General features: G+C 46.6%; 1 protein-coding gene across 4 annotated transcripts; it reads left to right on the forward strand.

Annotated features, from left to right (window-relative positions):
* The first annotated feature begins 1,487 nt into the window (after positions 1–1,487).
* On the forward strand, positions 1,488–19,255 carry LOC118316851 (ankyrin repeat domain-containing protein SOWAHD). Of its 4 annotated transcripts, none has more exons than XR_004795273.2 (13): positions 1,488–1,956; positions 4,429–4,490; positions 6,237–6,461; positions 9,612–9,668; positions 9,963–10,064; positions 10,935–10,946; positions 11,096–11,098; positions 14,647–14,733; positions 15,355–15,357; positions 15,632–15,813; positions 15,941–16,013; positions 16,681–16,776; positions 17,264–17,310. XR_004795273.2 is itself a non-coding variant. In XM_035645091.2 (13 exons), the coding sequence occupies exons 1-13, from the start codon at positions 1,824–1,826 to the stop codon at positions 17,434–17,436; spliced, it is 1,029 nt and encodes a 342-aa protein (XP_035500984.1). In that variant the 5' UTR covers positions 1,500–1,823; the 3' UTR covers positions 17,437–19,255. The 4 variants fall into 4 exon arrangements, 3 of the variants coding, with proteins under 3 accessions (XP_035500984.1, XP_035500985.1, XP_035500983.1); XM_035645091.2 differs by lacking the exon at positions 11,096–11,098 and adding an exon at positions 12,508–12,510 and having other exon boundaries at positions 1,500–1,956; positions 15,811–15,813; positions 17,264–19,255; XM_035645090.2 differs by having other exon boundaries at positions 1,501–1,956; positions 15,811–15,813; positions 17,264–19,255.
* Positions 19,256–19,586: the final 331 nt, after the last annotated feature.

Below are 19,586 nucleotides of genomic sequence, written 5' to 3' on the forward strand. Positions count from 1 at the left end.
TATTGTCTTCTTAGGAGGGCCGGGGGTCTTTAGAACACAAAATACAAATCACTCATTTCTAAATTAAATGAAAAACCCCATTCAAAGAGAAGCTACACACCATGAGGGAGGACAGAGGGATTAACATGTAAGTCCCGCACATTTAATATTTACGGCGCAATCGCACAATTAATCTGACAATGTGTTTTTGTGTCTAATACCTGAGCCGACCGGCGGCCGCCATCTTTATCTGGGAGGTGGGCGGGAGAGCAGCGGTGGGAGGGGGGGACCCAAATGCAACCAATGGAATACCTGCTCTTTTACCACTAAAGTGTGATTGAAAGTATTTTGATTCTTATTTAGCTCAACGGTGGTGAAGGGCGCTAAAAAAAGAAAAATACAGGTCTGAAAATGAGACCATGAGCCAAACCCTGGCCTCAATACTGGTAGTGTATTTACCCACTGAGAGAAAAGTGTACCAGTCAGTAAAGCCCCCTCCTTGTCCTCTGTTTGTGGGATGAATAATTAATAAAAGGCCGCATTAATCAATCTGAAATCAGAAATCACTTTTAGGTCAATGTCTCGCCAGATGGATCAGTGATACAGGATAAAGTAAAGAAAAAAGAAAAAAAAAAGGCAGCAGGGCTTGGTTGGTGTCGATGAAATAAGGAAGAAAAGTTTGATTCATATTCATCTGTTTTAGAGGCGTACAAGAGGCTCAAGCTCTGTCGCTTCCTTCTTCGTGCTGCAACTGAAATGATCAGTTAGTCGATCAACTGGTTTCTACAATCTGTCAAACCTCAAAAAAGTAATTTTTCAAGCAAATATAGTGGAGAGAATAAAAAAGCCAAACGTTCCCTGATCCTGATTTTCTGGTATTTTGGACTTTCGGTCGAAAACAAATCAAGACGCTTGACGACGTTGTGTTCGACTAATCGATGAATTGAAGAAAAAAAGATAGGTTTACAAAAATGACGCAGAATAAGTCTGGTCGAGGTTTCTATTCTGTTCTCCAGATAATATATGATCATCCATTTCATTTTTTAAGCTCATTATATCTGCTGTGGGCAAAATATTACTTATTATTTGTAATATTATTATTGTTGTTGTTGTTATTAATGAAGTGCAACTTGCAAATACTGGAGTCAAATTAAGTTTGTGGGGTAAAAAAAAGTACAATAGTTGATAGGACAGAGGTGGAAAACTTGAAACAACTCAAAATATACATATACACTAATACTACACATACTAAGTATATTATAGTTTATGTATAAGTATACACATAAACTATAATATACTTAGTAGTAATGTACTTAGTACTTGGGTATTTTAAAGGATAAGACTATAAATGGGCCACTGCTTTAAAAAGTAAGAAAGTACACGAACGTGCCTTTTTTTGGAGAAGAATATGGATATGAGACGTTCACGGTCACTTCCAACAATGGGTATAAGGAGAACACACCTCGGACGCGGCCTCGTGCGCGCGGTTAGGATGCAACATCACGGGACTTTGGAAATAAACTGGAGACATTCGGTGCCGACGGAGGCAGAAGCGCTTCGTGGCGCGGCCGCGGCGCCGGAAAGAGTGGGACGATGCGACGCGGACATGTGCGTCGTGTGAAGGGTTAAACGGGAGGAGGCGCGGCGGAGCGCGGCGGAGCGGAGGTCCGCTCGTCCGGGGTGGAGTGAAGTCCAGGCGAGCGCGACGACAAATTAGCTCGCGTGGAGACAAGAACAACACAAATACCTTAGATAAGTTAAAGATAAAAAAAAAGCGTGTGTGTGAGAGAGAGAGAGTGTGTGTGTGTGCGCGCGCGTGCGTAAAAGCGCCTGCGCCGCGGAGGATGGGTGATGTGAGCGAAGAGGCGCTGCTGGACTACTTCTCGTGCGCCGGAGGAGACGCGGGCAGAGTCCGCAACGCAGACATGCTGAGGACGTTCAAGCCTTTCATTGGCCACGGCGATTCGCAGCTGCGTGGTGAGTAGCGAGTCGTGGATTCAGATGAGATGTAAAAAAAATAAAATAATCATAATAATAATAATTAATATCAGACCGGAACATGCGGGCGTGATGGGGTCGGCCGGTGCTGCGCACAGCTATCTAGTGACCTCGTGTTTGCCACACTGCCCCTATCATTTTGCCACTAGGATGCGTTTTAAGGAAAATGAATCTGCATCCCGGAAACATCTGCGTCCGAAAGCGACGTGAACGTCCCTTCGTCGTCGTCCTGTTGTAGAAGTGTAGTCATCAGACATCTGGTTTGCATTAAAAAAAGAAAAAAAAAAAGCCCCTTCATGCATCTACAGTTTTCAGAAAGGAATTGTGTCATTTCCTCCCCCAGGGCCGGTTGTAACTGATCTGAGGCCCTGAAGCCCCCTCACACACACACACACACACACACACACTCACACACACACTCATGACCCCTCCCTCAGCGACATGAGGAACAATCAAAATGTCACTATTAATAATATTATTATCATTATTATGAATGTTATTTCCCCCTTCAGTGTCAGTCCAGGATCAGTGTGTATGTGTGTGGACTTTCTCCACCCACTAACTGGACATGCTGTTATGCAACACTGTCCTGAATCATCGCCAACACCAACAACCAAAACGTTGTGTGTGCACGTCCTTTCTAACACAACAGGCTCTGTAGTAAATCACACTTTAACACGACGTTGTCACCGGAACCGGAAAGTCAAGCCAATGCCTGAAACCTGCATTCTCTCAAATGACCAGTAGAGGGCGACTCCCCTGGTCACAACATGAACGATAAGGTCAAACTCAGTGGTTTCAGTCCAAAAAATCAACAACAAACTATCCTTCTCCAAAATTCCTTTATTGCCCCTTTAAAAGATAAAGCACAAATCACTGACTGATGACAGAATAATTGCCGTTTTGTTTATTGGTACAGAAAACTAGAGCCCCGTCGATATTATGACGACTCATCATCGACACCTCGCTCCGCAGCACCGTTCTACCTTTGGCACTGGCCCGAAAGTACAAGCACACCGGGACCCTTCCCTGAATGATTATCCAAAGTGACCTTGCGTTGCGGCGGTTGCCAGCGCGCACGTACGGTCCAGATGCGGCGTCGGCGCTGCAGTCGTCGACAGAGGTTTAGAGAGAGAGAGCGAGAGAGAGAGAGAGAGAGAGCAGCCATCTGACACGGGACGTCCAATTAGAAAAAGTGCTTAAAGTCTGTCGTAGCATGTGGTCGCAGCTTTTCGCGTGTCGTCATTGTGATGATAGTGTTTTAATCTCAATTAAGTTCCCATGCATGACTGGATGTGGACCCCCCCGATGGGGCCCCGCTTTTCCATCGGACAGGGGGGGGGGCAGAAAACTGGGGCGTCGGTGGGAAGTGCACCGGCGTTGGGGTGGAGGGGTTTAGGTTGTGTGCACGTGTGTGTGTGTGTGTGTGTGTGTGTGTGTGTGTGTGTGTGTGTGTGTGTGTGTGTGTGTGTGTGTGTGTGTGTGTGTGTGTGTGTGTGTGTGTGTGAGAGAGAGAGAGTGTGTGTGTGAGAGAGCCTCTTGTTTTTGCAGACCTCTGGCTAATAAATAACATGCACATGTACGCAATGTTACACTCGCCGTGACCGCGCGAGGAGGAATTTGTTGAGACAGATAAAGTAAAGTGTCGGCTTCCTTTTGGACTTCCTGTTGTTTTTTTGCGAGTGTGAGCCGTGAAACTCGTCCCGCTGCGAATGTCCTTTCCGTCCCACACACACACACACACACACACACACACACACACACCAGGAAAAGGGAAACGCTTCAATTGTCCACGATGTACACACACCTCCGAGGCGTGAATGGAATACTTCACCGCCTGGAAGAAAACAAATTCCTGTGCTCGCGTATGGCGGTCAGGAGACGTGCCCCCCCCCCCCCCCCCCGACCTGGGAGTCTGCACATGTCTGACTATCTGCTCGCCGGGTGTGAACAGAAGACGGATAGCTTTATCTGATGGGCCCTATCAGCTCGTCAGCTGTTTGTTTGTTTGGTTCCCACAGGAAAAAAAAAAAGGCATACGGTCGCCGTAACGTGACTCAGGTTCTCTGTCTTCGGGGGGGGGGGGGCTCTTCCTCCCTCTTTGGCTTATCTTGCAGTGGCCCTGTTAATCGAAGCCACTGGGTTTTTTTTCTTTTTCTTTTTCGCCTCGAGCGTTGGACCTCATTAATCTGCTGCCTCATCTTAGTCCACATCACAACTGCAATTCACACTAGCGCCACCTCATCCCAGCCACGGCTGCAGTTGGTCCGTTTTATAAAATCGAACTTCGTTTCAAGCTCCTCTTTGTTGCCGTCCATTTCTTCCTCCCACATGAACTCGCCGTCTCTCTCTCTGCGTCCTCATTTGACAACTCCGGGTTCTATAAGCTATACTTAGGTTTCAGTTTCTTCCCACTCAGATCCTTCCTTTTCTCTCTTCTTCTCCCCGCAGCGAAATACAGAGAGGAATTCAAGCTCATCATCGACCGGATCGCTGTGGTGAAGTCAGAGAATGTGAGTATTTTTCGAATAGTTTTTACCTTTTGTGGGAAAGGAAAGAAGAAAAAAAAAGAAGCTCTGCTCGCCAAGTTCTCCGTTTTTTTAAGCTTGTGCTCGGAGGCGCGACGACACAACAGCTGTTCAACCAGCGATGACGTGATGAGCAGTCGTCCATTCTGTTAAAAAAACAAAACAACAGAAACTGTTTGTGTCCGCCGGGTTTTTTTCTCTCCGAAGGGACTCGGCGGCAGTTTTCCTTTCCCTTCAAAACTACTCTTTCAATAAAAAGATTTCCACACACCGACACTTCGACAGAATGCTGATCGCAAAACTGATCCGTCCAAAGTCAGCTGAGAGTTGCAATTTTTCAAAAGGAAGAGTTTGAGACCTTGCGGAATACTTTGCATACGAAGTTATCAGCTTGGCTCGGCACAAAGATTCCTACCTACCGACGTCGTCGAAGCTCAACACGTCGGACTTTGTTTTAAACGCACACAAACAGAAATGCAACAGAACGAATCTGGCTTCTGCGGGGCCTAACATTTCCATCCATTAGCTGTACCACTTGACCTTTGACCGTCGCAGGGGTCGTACACGCGGGAAAGCGGGCACACACACACACACACGCACGCACGCACGCGCGCGCAGGACATCATCCTCACGGCCGTCGCCCTGACCGGCAGGATGCCCGCATTGCACGGCGGAATGTGAAAAGGATGGAAGGAGGGAGGCAGGAACCTCGCAAGCGTGTCCGGAAACAGCACAGGATATCAAATATAACAAAATCGGTTCACAAAACACATTGGTGAGACTTCAGTGACTTCACTAGAAACTGCACGGGGGCGCCTTTAATGAAAAAGGATAAGAGAGTGGAATCAATCTTCTCCGTCTCCGTGCCGACTGGCGACGGACAAAACGTGGCGAGCAGCGTATTTCCTAACTTCTCTGCTTTGGGCGCTCGACATGAAACTCCGGAGTGATGCAATTTTAAAAACTAAAGCGCAGTAGTGCGTTCCCCGTCACTTCCTGTCTTTATGCTGAGCCAACGCTAAAGGTCGTGGCTGTCAGGGAGCGCCGCCCGCGTCCTCGTCAATCACTTGGTGAGAAAGCATATGAGCATGGTTTCACAACAAACACAAAAAAAGTTGAGATCATTTTTTCCCAAACGCAGTCTTCTACATCATTTTTAGTATATATAATTTTTTTACATTTCATAAACTGTTAAAAACACTTGATTTCTGCTAAATAAATATCGCGCAATATTTTTTTTTTACGACCGTTTATAATCCACCGATGCCAGAAACTGCTCCAGCGATATAATATAATTGTAATTAATAGGTGAATTAAACGCAAACACAAGCTGCCGTGGTGACTAGAAATGTAAGAGTTAATCGGGGAATTGATTAGTTATCGATTGCTAAATTAATCGCCAACTTATTTCGATAATTGATTAATCGGATAAAATAGTTTTTAATGAAAAAAAAGAAGGGCAAAATTCTCTGATTTCAGCCTCTTAAATGTGAATAGTCTCTGGTTTTCTCTCGTAAACTGAATATCTTTATTGTGCAAACAAAACAAAACATCATCTTGGGGATTTTGGGATATTAATTTTATGAACCAAACAACTGATCGAATAATCGAGAAAATAACCCGCAGATTAATCCATTATGAAAATAATGCTTCAGATTCATATTCAGACGTGACTGTGACTAGACTTTTTCTGCTTTTTCTAAGACACGTTGTGCTTTTTTCGTGTCGCAGGGTGAGAAGTATCTCGTCCTGAAGAAGAAATACAGGCAGCTGCTGCACGAGCGCGACCCCGGACGACGCGCCGCGGACGGACAGAAACACTTGAACCCGGCCGGAACGACGGCCACTGTCCAGTGGGACGCTCCGAACGCCGCCGCGACTCCTCCTCCTCCTCCTCCTCCTCCTCGTCCTCGGGATGAGCTCATGTCGTGCGTGGAGCCCGAGAGCGCCGCCGAGGTGAATATAGACACGACCATGTTTACTCTTGAGGCGAGTGGCGCATTTGTTGCCACACAAGGCCGCCTTTGTTGCCCTGCCCTGGTGCCGTTTCTCTCTTCGGCGCGTGTCAGCATCTAATGACGCCTCTGTGGCGTGGACATTTACACAGAGGAACAAGTGTGTTGGTGGAGAAAAAAAGAGCTTGGTTAATGGGGGGGGGGGGGGGGTAAAGAAAGGGAAGGTCAAAGGACTTAGGTCTGTACATAAAGGACGGATCCGTTTTGAAACATAATGCATAGAAGCACTGTGAAGATAAACACGATGTTACATGTTGTTAATGCACTGTAAATCCTCTGGGAAAAGGACTCTTACATATTGTTCCCGCAGTAAACCTGAGCGTTTAACCACAGATCTGAGAGATTAATGTGATGTTAATGCTGCGGGGGGGGGGGACGTCGTCACACACGTGTTTTAGCTCAAACCGGCACCAGAGTAAACATTATCGGTCGCCCACGCCCAGATGGTGAAGGGAAGAAAAAGAGCAGGGGGGCCCGTTGACCTCAGTCGGGACAAAGCCACGAGGGCGATGAGCCGGACAAGTGTTTTTCGAGACGCAGGCGCGGAGTAACAACACTTGCCTTTTTGCATACTAATAATTCCGCTCACAGCCACTTACCAGCAAGCGTGCGTACGAATGCCAGTAGCTGGTGTAGCTCAGCAGGTTACACCGCTGACTTTGGCACAGAGGCTCGGAGGGGTTTGATTCCCGGGTCAGGGCGTGTGCCCTTAGGCAAGGCCCCTAATGCGACTGTACCTGCTACCAGTTATTGCAAGTCGCTCTGGACAAAAGCTAAATGAATGTATTGTAAAGTTTCGCATGGTGTAGTTCATTTAAAGGGGCAGCAGGCGGTTCTGGAGAAGGCTTGTTTCTCTCTTTGTTGTTGTTGTGATTTACTCCTCTGGCCGGGGACGAGAACACGGCTCCTCCAGTGTGGGAGTCCGACGCACAAACCACGAGGCCAAAAAGTTGCAGCGCCATCCGCCCATTGCTTTGGAATCGCTAACTGCCCCTTTCTCAAAATCAAAGTCTCGAAATGAGACTTTTTCTTCTGGGCAAACGAGGCTGAAATATGATTTTTAAACTAAAAGGGAAATGGATGAATAAAACAAATGAATAATAATAATCTGCACATTGATAATGAAAATAATCTCTAAACGCGACATATTATTCTGAAATGGACCATTCAGTAAAATGTGTACTTTTACTTTAGGCACATTAAGTATATTTTGACAAATTTTTGTACTTTTTTTTTTTAAAGGTGCGGTTTCGTGAATTTGAATGCAAAGACTTTTGCTTTTTAAGATCTAAATTCAGCTGCCACTGACCAGTACTGACCAGCGGTGGTTCCTCTTTTGCCCACCAGGTGGTGCTAAGCTAATTACCTGGATGTGTTACCTACAGTATGTTGAGTTTGACTGTGGGGGGGAGAAGGAGGAGGGGGGGGGGGTGTATCTGCATTCAAATGAAGCTCCTCTGTTATCATGTTAAGCAGCAACATGTTGGAACTCATTAGAAAGATAATCATCACTTGTGTTCGTATTATTCGCCTGGCTGGTCTGTAGCAGCGTTACACGGTTAATCAAGAATACACCCGAGGCTGTAAACTGAGAAGGTCGTCGCCCAATGCTCGATGGGAAATATCATTTATTATTATATCATGATCTCACATGATGGATCGTTCCTTTAAATTTAAGAACTTGTATCAGGATGTGTCAGCGCTGATGATAGCTAATAATAATAATAACAATAATAATAATACATTTTATTTGTCGGCGCCTTTCAAGACACCCAAGGACACCTTACGAAACATAAACAAGACATTAATAAAAGCACAGCAAATATATCAATAGTAAAATCTAAATGGCTTCTCGTCCTAGAGAGATAAAATTAAATGAACAGAACATAAATGCCAAAAATGTTCATGTTTGCAAAGGTTGCTCTGTTCCTGCCCGAGGGAGTGGGCGCCCAAACCCACGTCCCATATCCCGGAAACTCTCCTGTTGTCTTCAATGCGTCTGAGAAACGGCTCACGTCTTGTTTCGTGATCAAACATTATTCAACATCTGTGTACAGAAGTTCAGGAAACTCAGTTAATCAGTTTTGAGTGAAAAATAATCGGCAAATATGTTGTTGATTTTTTTCATCCTTTGAGTAACTTTGAAGCACAACAAGCTGATTTCCGCTTTTAAATGTTACATTTTTGCAGCTTTTATTTATCTTTAACATACATATGTTATATATATATATATAAATATATATACAACATTTAATATCTTTGGGGTTTGGGGGACACGGACATTTGAAGCTGTGGGGAGTCGTGTGGGGCAATTTTCGGACACTTAGACAAATGTTTTGGAAAAGAAAAAGACGGTCAAAAATAATAGCTGCAGCCCTCAAGCCCCTTAAAATGACTTGGAAGCAAAGTGCTGAGCGATTATTTACTGGAATCCTCGACCAACTTTGTTTTTCCTCAGCCTGTTATTATTGCTCTCCACTCCAAGGGTGCCAGAAAAAGAAAAGAAAAGAAGGACGGGACGCGTGAGGGTGTAATGGGCTGGATAAATACGTTCCCTACACTTTGCATGTTCAGCCCGCTGACGTGTGGCAGTTTGGGCCCGGAGACATGAAAGGCGCCGAGTGTTTTCACATCGTGTCTCCGTAGATGATCTGAGAACAATTTGCCAATCGGGCGCTCGTCACCAGAGGAAAAAACCCTCAGCCCCTGGAACATAAATCAGCCAAAGTGACACTTTCATACACTAGGAGAGTTCTTCTGTCGACCGCCTCAGACTGACGGAGGCCTGGCTGTTGTTTTTTTTTGGAGGGGGGGGGGTGTTAATTGTTAATTGGATTGTTATTCATTAGCCCTCGCGCGTGAGAAAGCGCCGCCTCGGCCTCGCTCCGTCGCCACCTCCCTCTCTCGTCTGTCACCCCCCCCCCCCCTTTCGGCCGCGTCCGCGCAGCCTGTGATGTGGCGATCGGGGTCGCCTCAGCCGGGCCGCGTCACGGCCGACGCGGCCCGGCTGAGGCGCGTCTCGCGCTCGGGGGGGGCTCTCTGTCACCGCCGAGTCACGGCCAATCCTCCGTCTGCTTTCTGTCTTTTTCAGTCCGAGTCGGAGCAGGACGAGGAGGGTACGGGCAGCATGGGCTCCGCCGCCGTCGCCGTAAGTTCCTCTTTCGTGTTTGTTTGTTTTGTTTTTTTAAAGAAAATATATGAAGACTCCCCCCCCCCCCCCAAAAAAAAAACAGAAGTAAAAAGTACTAACTGCTGAAGCGAGCGCTGCGTCGTCCGCCACAGTTTGTGCCAGTTGGCTTTAGGAAATGGATTAGAGGTTTGTAGCTTCAGCACTATCAAAAGAGCCCACAACAGGATGTGGACAGTAGGGTGTGTGTGTGTGTGTGTGTGTGTGTGTGTGTGTGTGTGTGTCTGACCCCGCCCCTCCCTCTCCCTGCTCTAGCTGGATCCCATAGAAAAGGAGTGGATCTACTCCGCCGCTGGCGCTCGCGTCCCTGACCTGTCTCAGCTGCTCCGACAGGACCCCTCGCTGGCAAACAAGAAGGTAGCGCCGCCACCTGTCTCAAGTTCATTTTGTCTCTGTTCAAAAACCAAATTGAGACGTATTCGCCAGTAAATCCTTCATAGATATTCATGCAAACACAAGTTCATTTGAGTCCTAAAATCCCTTCAACCTCAATGTGAGACTTTTTAAAATGTTTTTTATTGTTACAATATTGAATTTGACCTCAAATGCTCTGACCAGTTCTGTCACACAGTTGTGTTCCTTGTGATTAGTTTATTGAAAATACACATTTGTCATTATTTCAAACATCAGACAACAGTGAATATAAATATATACTTTCTTCATCACGTATGTCAGATTTCTTTTTCCTAATCCTCACCGTTCTTCGGGTGTGGTGGAAAAACGGAACAGACGTTTAAGTGCCTCCTTTAGTTCCCAGAGTTTACTTCCTGGAACCTTTAGGTCAACAAAGGACGAAAACCGGTTTGATTGGCAGCCTGTTCAAACCTGGCAACCACACAAGTTTGTCATCCCCCCTAAACAGAGAACGCCGCAAACGCAAACGCGGATAACGAAATTGCGAGCGTCGCCAACGCTTCCTGTCACAGTAGACCGTCTGCTTCCTGCCCACACCGGCGTGAGCATGCTCAGTGTACGTCAACGGTCATGCGACGTGCAATTCCGGGTGTGTGCGTATGCGGACGAAGAATCTTTTTTCCGCTGTGGAGCTGAAACGCTCCGATTAATCCCAAAACTGTATCGGTGCGGACGAAGCCACGAACGAACATTATCCCTAAATGTGTCATAAATATGTAAACAAATTTTCCTGTTGTGAGTCATAATTTAAAAGGTGTTTTTCACTAATTTATGGTTTTGTGTCTTGTCTTCTCTGGGTCTGCGTCCAACCAGGACTTCACCTCAGTGAGTATCTTTATACGGCGTGTGCTCCAGACTGTGTGTGTCATCATAACTCGGTGTTACTCTCGTTGTTTGTGACTGAAAACCTCTTTTTCTCTCCTTTTCTTTCTTTTTTCTGACGCCGCCGACTTTGACCGCGCTCGTCCTTTCAGGGGGTAAGTTTTCACGCCTCGCGCCTCCAAATCGTCCCCCCGGGTGCCGAGACACTTGAGCTGCTCTCGGACATGCGACATGCAAGTCCGGACGTTTTTTTTATCCTGCCAGCCCCAGGCGAGTAAAGTTTTCTGGAAAATGTCCGGGTGAGCCCATGTGAGAATTCGGCATTAAAGGTCCATGGCGAGCGAGTGGCCGCTCCGCCCCGGCTCCGCCCCGGCTCCACCCCTCGCCGGAATTGTCCGTAAACGGTTTACCGGCACAATTTTCCAAACCTTTTTTTTTGTCCGGGGTTCATGTCTGGAAGCAGCTTTAGGTCGTCGTGGCGGGGAGGTGACGTCCCGCCACGACTAAACCATATCCCCGCTCTGCCGACGACCCCTCGCTCGCAGAAACCGCGTTTTGGCTCGTTCGACTCTCACAAGCTCGCCCCGTCCAGATTCCCCCCCTTCACTAGTGTTCCGAGGGGCCTGTGTCGAAACATCCAGATCACGCATTTCAAAAGGCCCACTATCAAAAGGATTATGAAAGATAGCTTTTTAGCTCCTGCGCCGCCACCCCCCCCCCCCCTTGACAACCCAAATCCTTTCATTTGTCTCCCCCGTGCGCTTAAGAGATTTGAGCTCATGTTTGTTGTCCCTCCCCTGTGTCACAGTTCTCACACTGTCCCGTGGCCGTGGCGGACCACCTTCTAAGAGTGGCCCTAAGCCTCTTGCCGTCCCCACCCGGACAAGATAGCACGGCCGCCATTGAAGTGCAGGGAGATGGCCGGGGAGGGGGGGGGGGCGGCGGGATTAAGGAGAGTCTTAATGCCCCACAAAGACTTCACCCACTTTAAGATAATCTGAAAGTAATAGAGCAGGCTGGGATTAATTGTAGAACAATGCCGGTTGTGTCCCTGGGAAGGTGCTAAGTCTCCCCCGGGCGTCTTTGATGTTCGGCCTTCAGCCCTGCTCCGGCGGAGGTGGAGGCCTCTGCTGCGACAACGTAGCGAGACGCCGTCCGTCCGAGAGAAGAAAGAAAGGGGTTCCCCCCAGAACCGAGGGCCTTAAAAAGAAACCAGGTGCTGTGTTGCGTTCGGTTCCGCGTGTCGCCGCGTCCCGACTCCCGAGTTCTGTCCGAGTGAAGCGAGCGCCGGGCCCTTCAGTCCGACGTGTTTGGCCAGGGACCGGGGGGGGGGGATTACTCTTCATCCTGGAAGGACTTAAGTGTTTCCTGTTCCGACCAAATGTTTGTCGGGATCAGGCGGTTTTCTGGATACGCGCACTTCAAACGGTTGTTTAACAGTGACGATGCTTAAAAGTGAAGCCAGAATGAATCTCACTGTCCTTTCCCCCCCCCCTCTTCCCGCTCTGCTCGTGACGTGGACCCTCCCGCCCCCTGCTGTGACGGACTTCCTCTCGCCACACAGTTTGTAAGTACATCATTAGCCCATCACTCCTCTACCGCGTCTTTCCCTCCACAGCCGGTGGCAGCGTCAGGCACGCGGGGGCCATTGTCGACGCGACGCCTCCTTAGCCGCCACTTCCCCTCACGCATGGGGAGCGCGTGGCGGGGGGGGGGGGGGGGGACACAGCCGTGCCCTGAGTGATCGGACAGGTGGGGGGGGGGGGTCGGGGGTCGCCCCCGTGGTAGGTGGGAAGAGAAAAACGAAGAGGCGCAGGAAGGGAGGATGCCTCATCCTGTCCGGGGGGGAGCTCGTCCATCACTCCTGCCCACAGGGAGAGCCGCCGAGCCGCCCGTCACAGAGCCCGCAGGCCAATCCGTCTTCGGCTGTGACAGGGGACAGACAAAAGAGACGGGAGACACTGCGGGCCAGACGGCATCTATCACAATCCGTCCCGCAGATGACTGACGTCGGGAGGCGTAGCGACACATATCACTTCCTCATTCTCCCCCTTCGGTGGCGACAGGCAGACATTTTTTCTCTTTCCAGCCGTTGGACCAGGCGCGTTGCACTTCGACTAGCGCCGCGGCTCCTAAAACACAAAAGGGACTCGGGTCCTGTTCAAGCAGTGTGACGACCCCAGTTTGTTCCACTCTGTTTTCTCAGAGCGAAGCGTCCATTTAAAAAAGGAGAAAAAAAAATGGTGTCGTCATCGCAGCTGTTCGAAAGAGGCATTTCAAAAAAATCCTCAAAGATATTCCAATAAATTAACAGTTTGAACGTTTCTTTTTGGTATTTCCTATCCGAGCAGCCAGAAATAAAATGTCGTCTTGCATTGAGTGTACAATACAAGAAAAATGTCACACATTATGCTGTATGAAAAGTGAAAATAGAGTGTAAGAACATATCATAAAGACGAATATAACTGATCCATGCGTTAGATAAGTTAAGCAAAGACATTTCTAATGTCTGGCTTCTCTCTTTGTTTCAAATATTATAAAAAAAATTCCCTCTGTTTTCTAAGGGGGCTGGAAGGAAAAGTTCCGGAAAATGTCAACTCATCCATTGAATGAAAACCATTTTTTTATCAAACAAAAAAATCAAATAAATTGAATCTTACTGTTAAATATCTTATATCTTGAGTTGAGATGAACTCATATAACTACGGACAAGTTCCATATTAGTTGGTAAGTTAGTTAGACTTTACTGCTGGATGAAAACACACAAACCTCCGTCTCCGCATGAGAAAAGAAGAAAAAGCTGTTTTTAGAATTAAGGATAGAATTCAGTTCAACGGGAATAAAAATAAGCGAGGTTATAAGTTTCCCATCCGATCCGCTGTGAATGTTTGTGAAGTGGTCACCGCTTGGCTCGCCGCGTTGAAGGACGGATGGATGTGGCTACTCTCAGCCAACATCTGCAGCGACGCTCGGCCTCCACCTGTTGATGGCCCGCAATTACGCAGCTTAAAGTGTGCAGGAACAAAACACAGCGGAGGGAGAAGATCACAGCCGCGGTCCGACAGGTGGATGTGGTTTGCTTTGTGCCTCTTGGGGTTTCATACGCGCGTCTATTATTACAACATCTACACACGCACACGCACACACACACACACACGTACACACACACACGTCGAGGATCTTGGCACGCGGACGTGTGGGTGTGTTCTGCGAGGGGAAGAAGAGGGGCAGGGCGCTTGTTTTCCTCCTTGACGTGTGCTGACAGTCGCGCGGCGATGTCTGGGTGGGGTCGCCCCTCTGCGGGTCACACCAACATCATCAATCTTCCCCCCCCTGGTGACAGGCGGCCCGGCCCGGCCCAGTCCCCCCCCCCCCCCCCCCCCCCCCCCCAACCGTGGGCACAGTGCTGTGTTGTTTTGTAATTAGCCTCCGTTAGATGGCAGGAAACCATCTCTCCATCCCTCCCTCCCTCCCTCCCTCCCTCCATCCATCCCTCCACGCCCCTCTGTGCACAGCTGGCCCTCTGCCCACTCGCAGCCAATGAGGACGCTGCCCCTGCTCGGCTCGGCTCGGCTCGGCTCGCGGCAACTTGTGATGACGCTGCAGTAATTGCCGCGCCTGACGACGCCACAGATGACGCCACACAGTGTGGCGGGCCGCGTTTTTGTTTGTTAAAATAACTCTTTGTCTTTGTCTCACGCAGACGGCTCTGCACTGGGCCGCCAAGCATGGCAACGGGGACATGGCCACTCTGGTGGTGAACGCTGGCGCTGACGTCAACACCAAATCGGTGAGCGCGTTTAATGAAAAAATTTAATAAGGAAAGATTTCCAAGGGGCACTCCGGCTATTTCAACTTTATTGTCAACACAAATCTACAACGCCTGAACTTTTACGAGGGCCCGCAATCCGGAACGTTGCGCGGATCGTTCGGCCATCTTCAGGACTCCAGGAGGAACGTGACAATGTGCTAACGGTGACCCGATGAACGACCTCACTCTTAGTTGTGTTGTCGGCCTCCAAATGGGCATCCGCCTGCACAGCGCTCGCTGTTACGCGGGTTAACCTTCGTCGTTTAGGGTAAAAAAAACATGCATCAATCATACAAAATGAGGTTTTTCTTCCACGGGGGCAAAAACCTTGGAATTCCAAAGTCGTCTCCGATTCAAGTCACGTCAATTTGATTTGTGCAGAGCCAAATCACACCATGCATCCTCTCAATGTACCAGAGAGAAAAGCGACAAAAAGGACAACTCTGCATGCACCCAAAGAATCCAAAGACAAGACCTGAACCATTTGTATCAGTGGAGTGCCCCTTTGATTCATTCTCCTGTGATGCATTGCATTGAATGTTCTTTTGGTGACACATGCACATCCACTGATTTAATTCATGCAACTCCTCTCTCTTGCAGCACGTGAGTACCCAGGCTTTTTAATCCAGACGGCGGTGGGTATGTACATGTGGAATGAGACGTGTGGATTTGAACCGATACCAACAAGGCTACCGGTTTCCATCTGTCGCCCCCCCCCCCCCCCCCCCCCCCCCCCCCCGCCCCCTTCAGTGATGCAACGCTCCCCTAAGTGATCCCTGTGAAGATTCCAGCTGTGCAAATGTATTACGGCAGCACGTGTTGTCCGGCGCGCCGCTAATAAATCATGTCATGTCACGTTAATTGTTTCCCAAAACAGTGCGTCCGTGTGTCAGCGTGCGCAGCCTCTGAAGAACCGTGCAATTTTCAGCAAATTACCAGGCAATTATGTTTTTTGTCATTATCTGGTGTTTCCATAACCTCCGCTAATTTGTCTATTTTGTTTTTCCTCCACGCTGTTTTCATTGGCTTTTGGCGCTTGGGCCTGGGAAACTCTAGGGGGTAGGTACCAAACCCCTCGGTCCTCTGAGTGTCGGTTAAGTGACGTGACAAACGTCAGAATTCACAGGTTTTTAATTTTTTTTTCCAGTTTCCATTCGTTTCACTCTTTTGTTTCTTCTTTCCACAGGGATACACACCTTTGCACATTGCAGCGTTACATGGCCACCGGCATATTCTCGACCTGCTCATAGAGACGTATGGTAAAAAAAAAAAATGCTTTGGTTCAACAACTGGTCACGGCGATCGCAAGTCCATTTAATAATTTTTGCTGGGGCTGCAACTAACGATTATTTTCATAATCGATTAATCTGTCGTTTTTTGTTTTTTTCCAATTCAATCGATTAGTTGTTTGGTCCATGAAATGGTGAAAAATGGCGAAATCCCGAGATGATGTTTTGTTTTGTCCACACGCCAAAGATATTTCGTTTTCTGTCACAGAGGAGCAAAGAAACATTCACATTTAAGAAGCTGAAATCAGAGAATTTAGACTTTTTTTTCAGAAAAACAACTTCAATAATCAATCGATTATCAAAATAGTTGGCGATTAATTTAGTAGTCGATTACTAATCGATTAGTCGATTAAGTGTTGCAGCTCTAATTTTTGCTACTGTAAGAAGTGAGTTGTCGATCAAGTTTTTTAAGAAACACAATTTCAACCAGACATAATCAAGAATATAATCCTGGCCCGTATTAAAGTCATGGATGTCGTTGTAAGAAAATATTTTCTTGCATTAAATATATATATTTATATACACATATTTTATTATGGGGTCTTTTTCGTTGACAGCTTATCGGCGTTAAGTGTCAGACAGGTGCTGCTGGTCTCTGTTTTCTGAGATTCTTTTTTATTTTCTTAACTCTTATCAGGCGCTAAAGAAGACTTGAGGGATTACAGCGGCCATCTTGCTGGCCATTATCTGAACATCAGAGAACCGGAGGGTGCGGAGGAAGACTGCGAGCTGCGTGAGTGCCTCGTACCAATTGCTGCTGAATCATTGATGACTTAGTGGATGACGTGTTTAATACTTTACTCAGGTGTTCTTTCACTTTATGTGGCTATACGTGTATACTTTTCATTTCAAATTTCTCAATGTTCTCCGTGTTTTACTTGAAATACACTTTATCAATGCGGGTTTACTTGCTTATTAAAGAAATATAAGGAGAGTACTGTGGCTTCCCTCCGCCTCCAGTGTTAATGCTCAGCTAAGATGAAGATGACTGTAGTTTATCTTTTACCGGATCGTGAACAGAGTCATATCGATCTTGTCCAAACCAATGTCCCAAATTGTCAAACTACTCCTTTACAATGATTTTTCCTGCCACGTCTGAAAGTTGTTTTCTCTCCAATGTGGCTTTTCTGAAGAAATCCTTTTCATCACCTCTACTGTCTGAAAAGTTTTTTCAAAGTTTTCCCCTCGTCGACTGGCGATTTCTCTCATCCCGCTCGCAGAGCTCCAAGTCACTCAGGCCAGGGAGCGGAACAGGAACAGGAAGCTGGGGTCGCTGTTCCACTCCAAGAAGAAGTGGGGCTCGGCGGAGGAGCTGGCTCCGATAGAGGAGGAGAGGACGGCGTCACACCAGCTCGCCCCGCCGCCGTTCAGGCCCCGGAAATTCTCCCGCTGAGGACGATTTCGGACTCCGAGAACCCCCCCCCCCCCCCCAGATGCAGATACCATGGAAGTATTAATACTGTGTGTGTATGTTATGTACACACACACACACACACACACACTTGCTGATGCACCTAAAAGCTCATCTAATGTCTGAGCAGAGAAGCTTTAAGTTTGAATGTGAAGCGCTGCTGCAGCTGCTGTTTCGTCTAAAAGTGTGTTCAGTTAGAAACGGAAGAATTTCACGAAGCCTTTAAACTCGACTTAATGTCCAGGGATTCTTTAAACTCGCCCCTGTTTGTGTCGAAGTCGTGTGAAGACGTCGACTGGACTGCAAGTAGGTGTCCAGGTCGTTTACGGATTCACGTTTATACTAAGGATAAGGCGGGTGTTAATAAAAAGATAAGATTAGATTATTACTTTATTCGTCCCACAACGGCGGGAAATTCCGGGAAAATATTCTATATTTTTGATTTTCCTCTGGAGATACTCAGAAAAGACACAAGATGTTTTTGTCCATCTTGAACAACTATAAAGTCACAACTTTATATTTTGATTTTTTTTTTAGAACCGTTTATTTGCTGGGGCCTTTTTTTTGCCAAAGGTTTGATGCTGTTGTGAATATGAGACCAACTGAAAAAAACTAAAAACCACCTACAGTTCCCATCTTCATCATAATGAATCTGATATCTAATGAACGTCTCCCAGACTCACTCGTGTGTTTTTAAATGTTTTTCAAAAGACGACCAGGAAGATTTATAATAAGCTTTTTATTTCCTATAAATAATTATTGTCACCAGACTTAATCTGTGTAGCATCATACTGGTGGTTCTGAATGTTGTGGCCTGTTAAAAATCATGTGAACTTTACATAATTCTATGACCGTTTTCCAAAACATGCCACTAGTGTTTAAGATTGTTTTCCTGGTTTATTTTTTAAATCTATCTGCAGAGACACACATGGTCCAGAATCGCCTTGGTGAAAATGTTAAATTCTGTATTTCATAAATTATTTGGGAAAATCAATTTTTTTACTGTCATTCATGGGAACGCAGTAATAAGTTGGGACTGTGTTGAAAAAGTCTCCCATGGTGATGCATTCAAGGTCTATCAGGGAACAGATATCCAAGCAGACAATTTGATTTTACTGATATTATAATTATGATTATTATTATTCACTTTTCCATAAAGGCACCAAGCCATAAAACCAACTTGTAACTGAATCAAACAGATTAAATCGAATCCAACAGAACAATTAATGAATAAATTAATGTGAAATATATGTCTTGTGTTACATGTTAATTTTCATACTAAACCTGGAAGACTTTTGGAAGATATTTGGAAAATCGGTCTTACAAACTTCAGTTAAACTTTTTTTTTCTGCTTGTGATTTGCAGCCAATGTTCGTAAAACATTCAAAACATTCATTTTCATATCTGAGCCAGTGAGACATTCGAGAATAAACAGGAGGGAGGAAAAAGATCAAGCTGCATGTTATCAGCACTATTGCAAACATCACCACAAGGCCGAGTCATATGATGTTTTATGATAATCTTTAAATATTTTCTCAACCCTGACTCAGATTCTTTGTCATATTGAGTAACTTTTGATGTTTTCCGATCAGATAATCTGGCCTCTTTGTGTCCATGTTACTGGATTACGGTTTGATTTATCGTGTCTGCTCCTCCCGCGTGCTTTTGTATCGTTGCGACGGATAGATGATAACTATCGTCTTTTCTAATCCGAAGAAGAATCCGCCTCGGTTCCATTATTTTGCACAATATTTATATTAATGAGGGATATTTTGGCATTAAAACTGTATTTTATATCAAAGCGTTCACTCGTGACTTTCTGCACCTGACACCATATTGTGTTTTTCTTGTCTTTACTTTAAACACACTTCGCCGTTACACTGGAATCATCTGCATCCAACTGTCGCCTCTGGGATCGAGTGGCTCGGCGGCTCACACGCCGGCGACTTGTGATAAAGCTTGTTTTCTTCTCTCTCTCTCTCTTTTTGAATAACCAGAGGTTTTCTCTTTTTTTTTAAGCCGCCTTTGATCTTTCTTTAACTACCTGACTTTGCGGGCCACAGATGGAGTAAATATGGGCCCTGCTAACTCTCCATACGGCTTAAAACCCTAATTCCTGATTAGCTGAAAAG

Source organism: Scophthalmus maximus, chromosome 3 (genome assembly GCF_022379125.1).
Source record: "Scophthalmus maximus strain ysfricsl-2021 chromosome 3, ASM2237912v1, whole genome shotgun sequence".
Lineage (NCBI taxonomy): Eukaryota > Metazoa > Chordata > Actinopteri > Pleuronectiformes > Scophthalmidae > Scophthalmus > Scophthalmus maximus.

Excerpts from the sequence above, each read along its gene's own strand:
- LOC118316851 (XM_035645091.2), top strand. The coding sequence starts at position 1,824 with ATGGGTGATGTGAGCGAAGAGGCGCTGCTGGACTACTTCTCGTGCGCC. Across the intron at positions 6,462-9,611 it reads AGCCCGAGAGCGCCGCCGAG|TCCGAGTCGGAGCAGGACGA; the intron begins GTGAATATAGAC and ends TGTCTTTTTCAG. Across the intron at positions 9,669-9,962 it reads TGGGCTCCGCCGCCGTCGCC|CTGGATCCCATAGAAAAGGA; the intron begins GTAAGTTCCTCT and ends TCCCTGCTCTAG.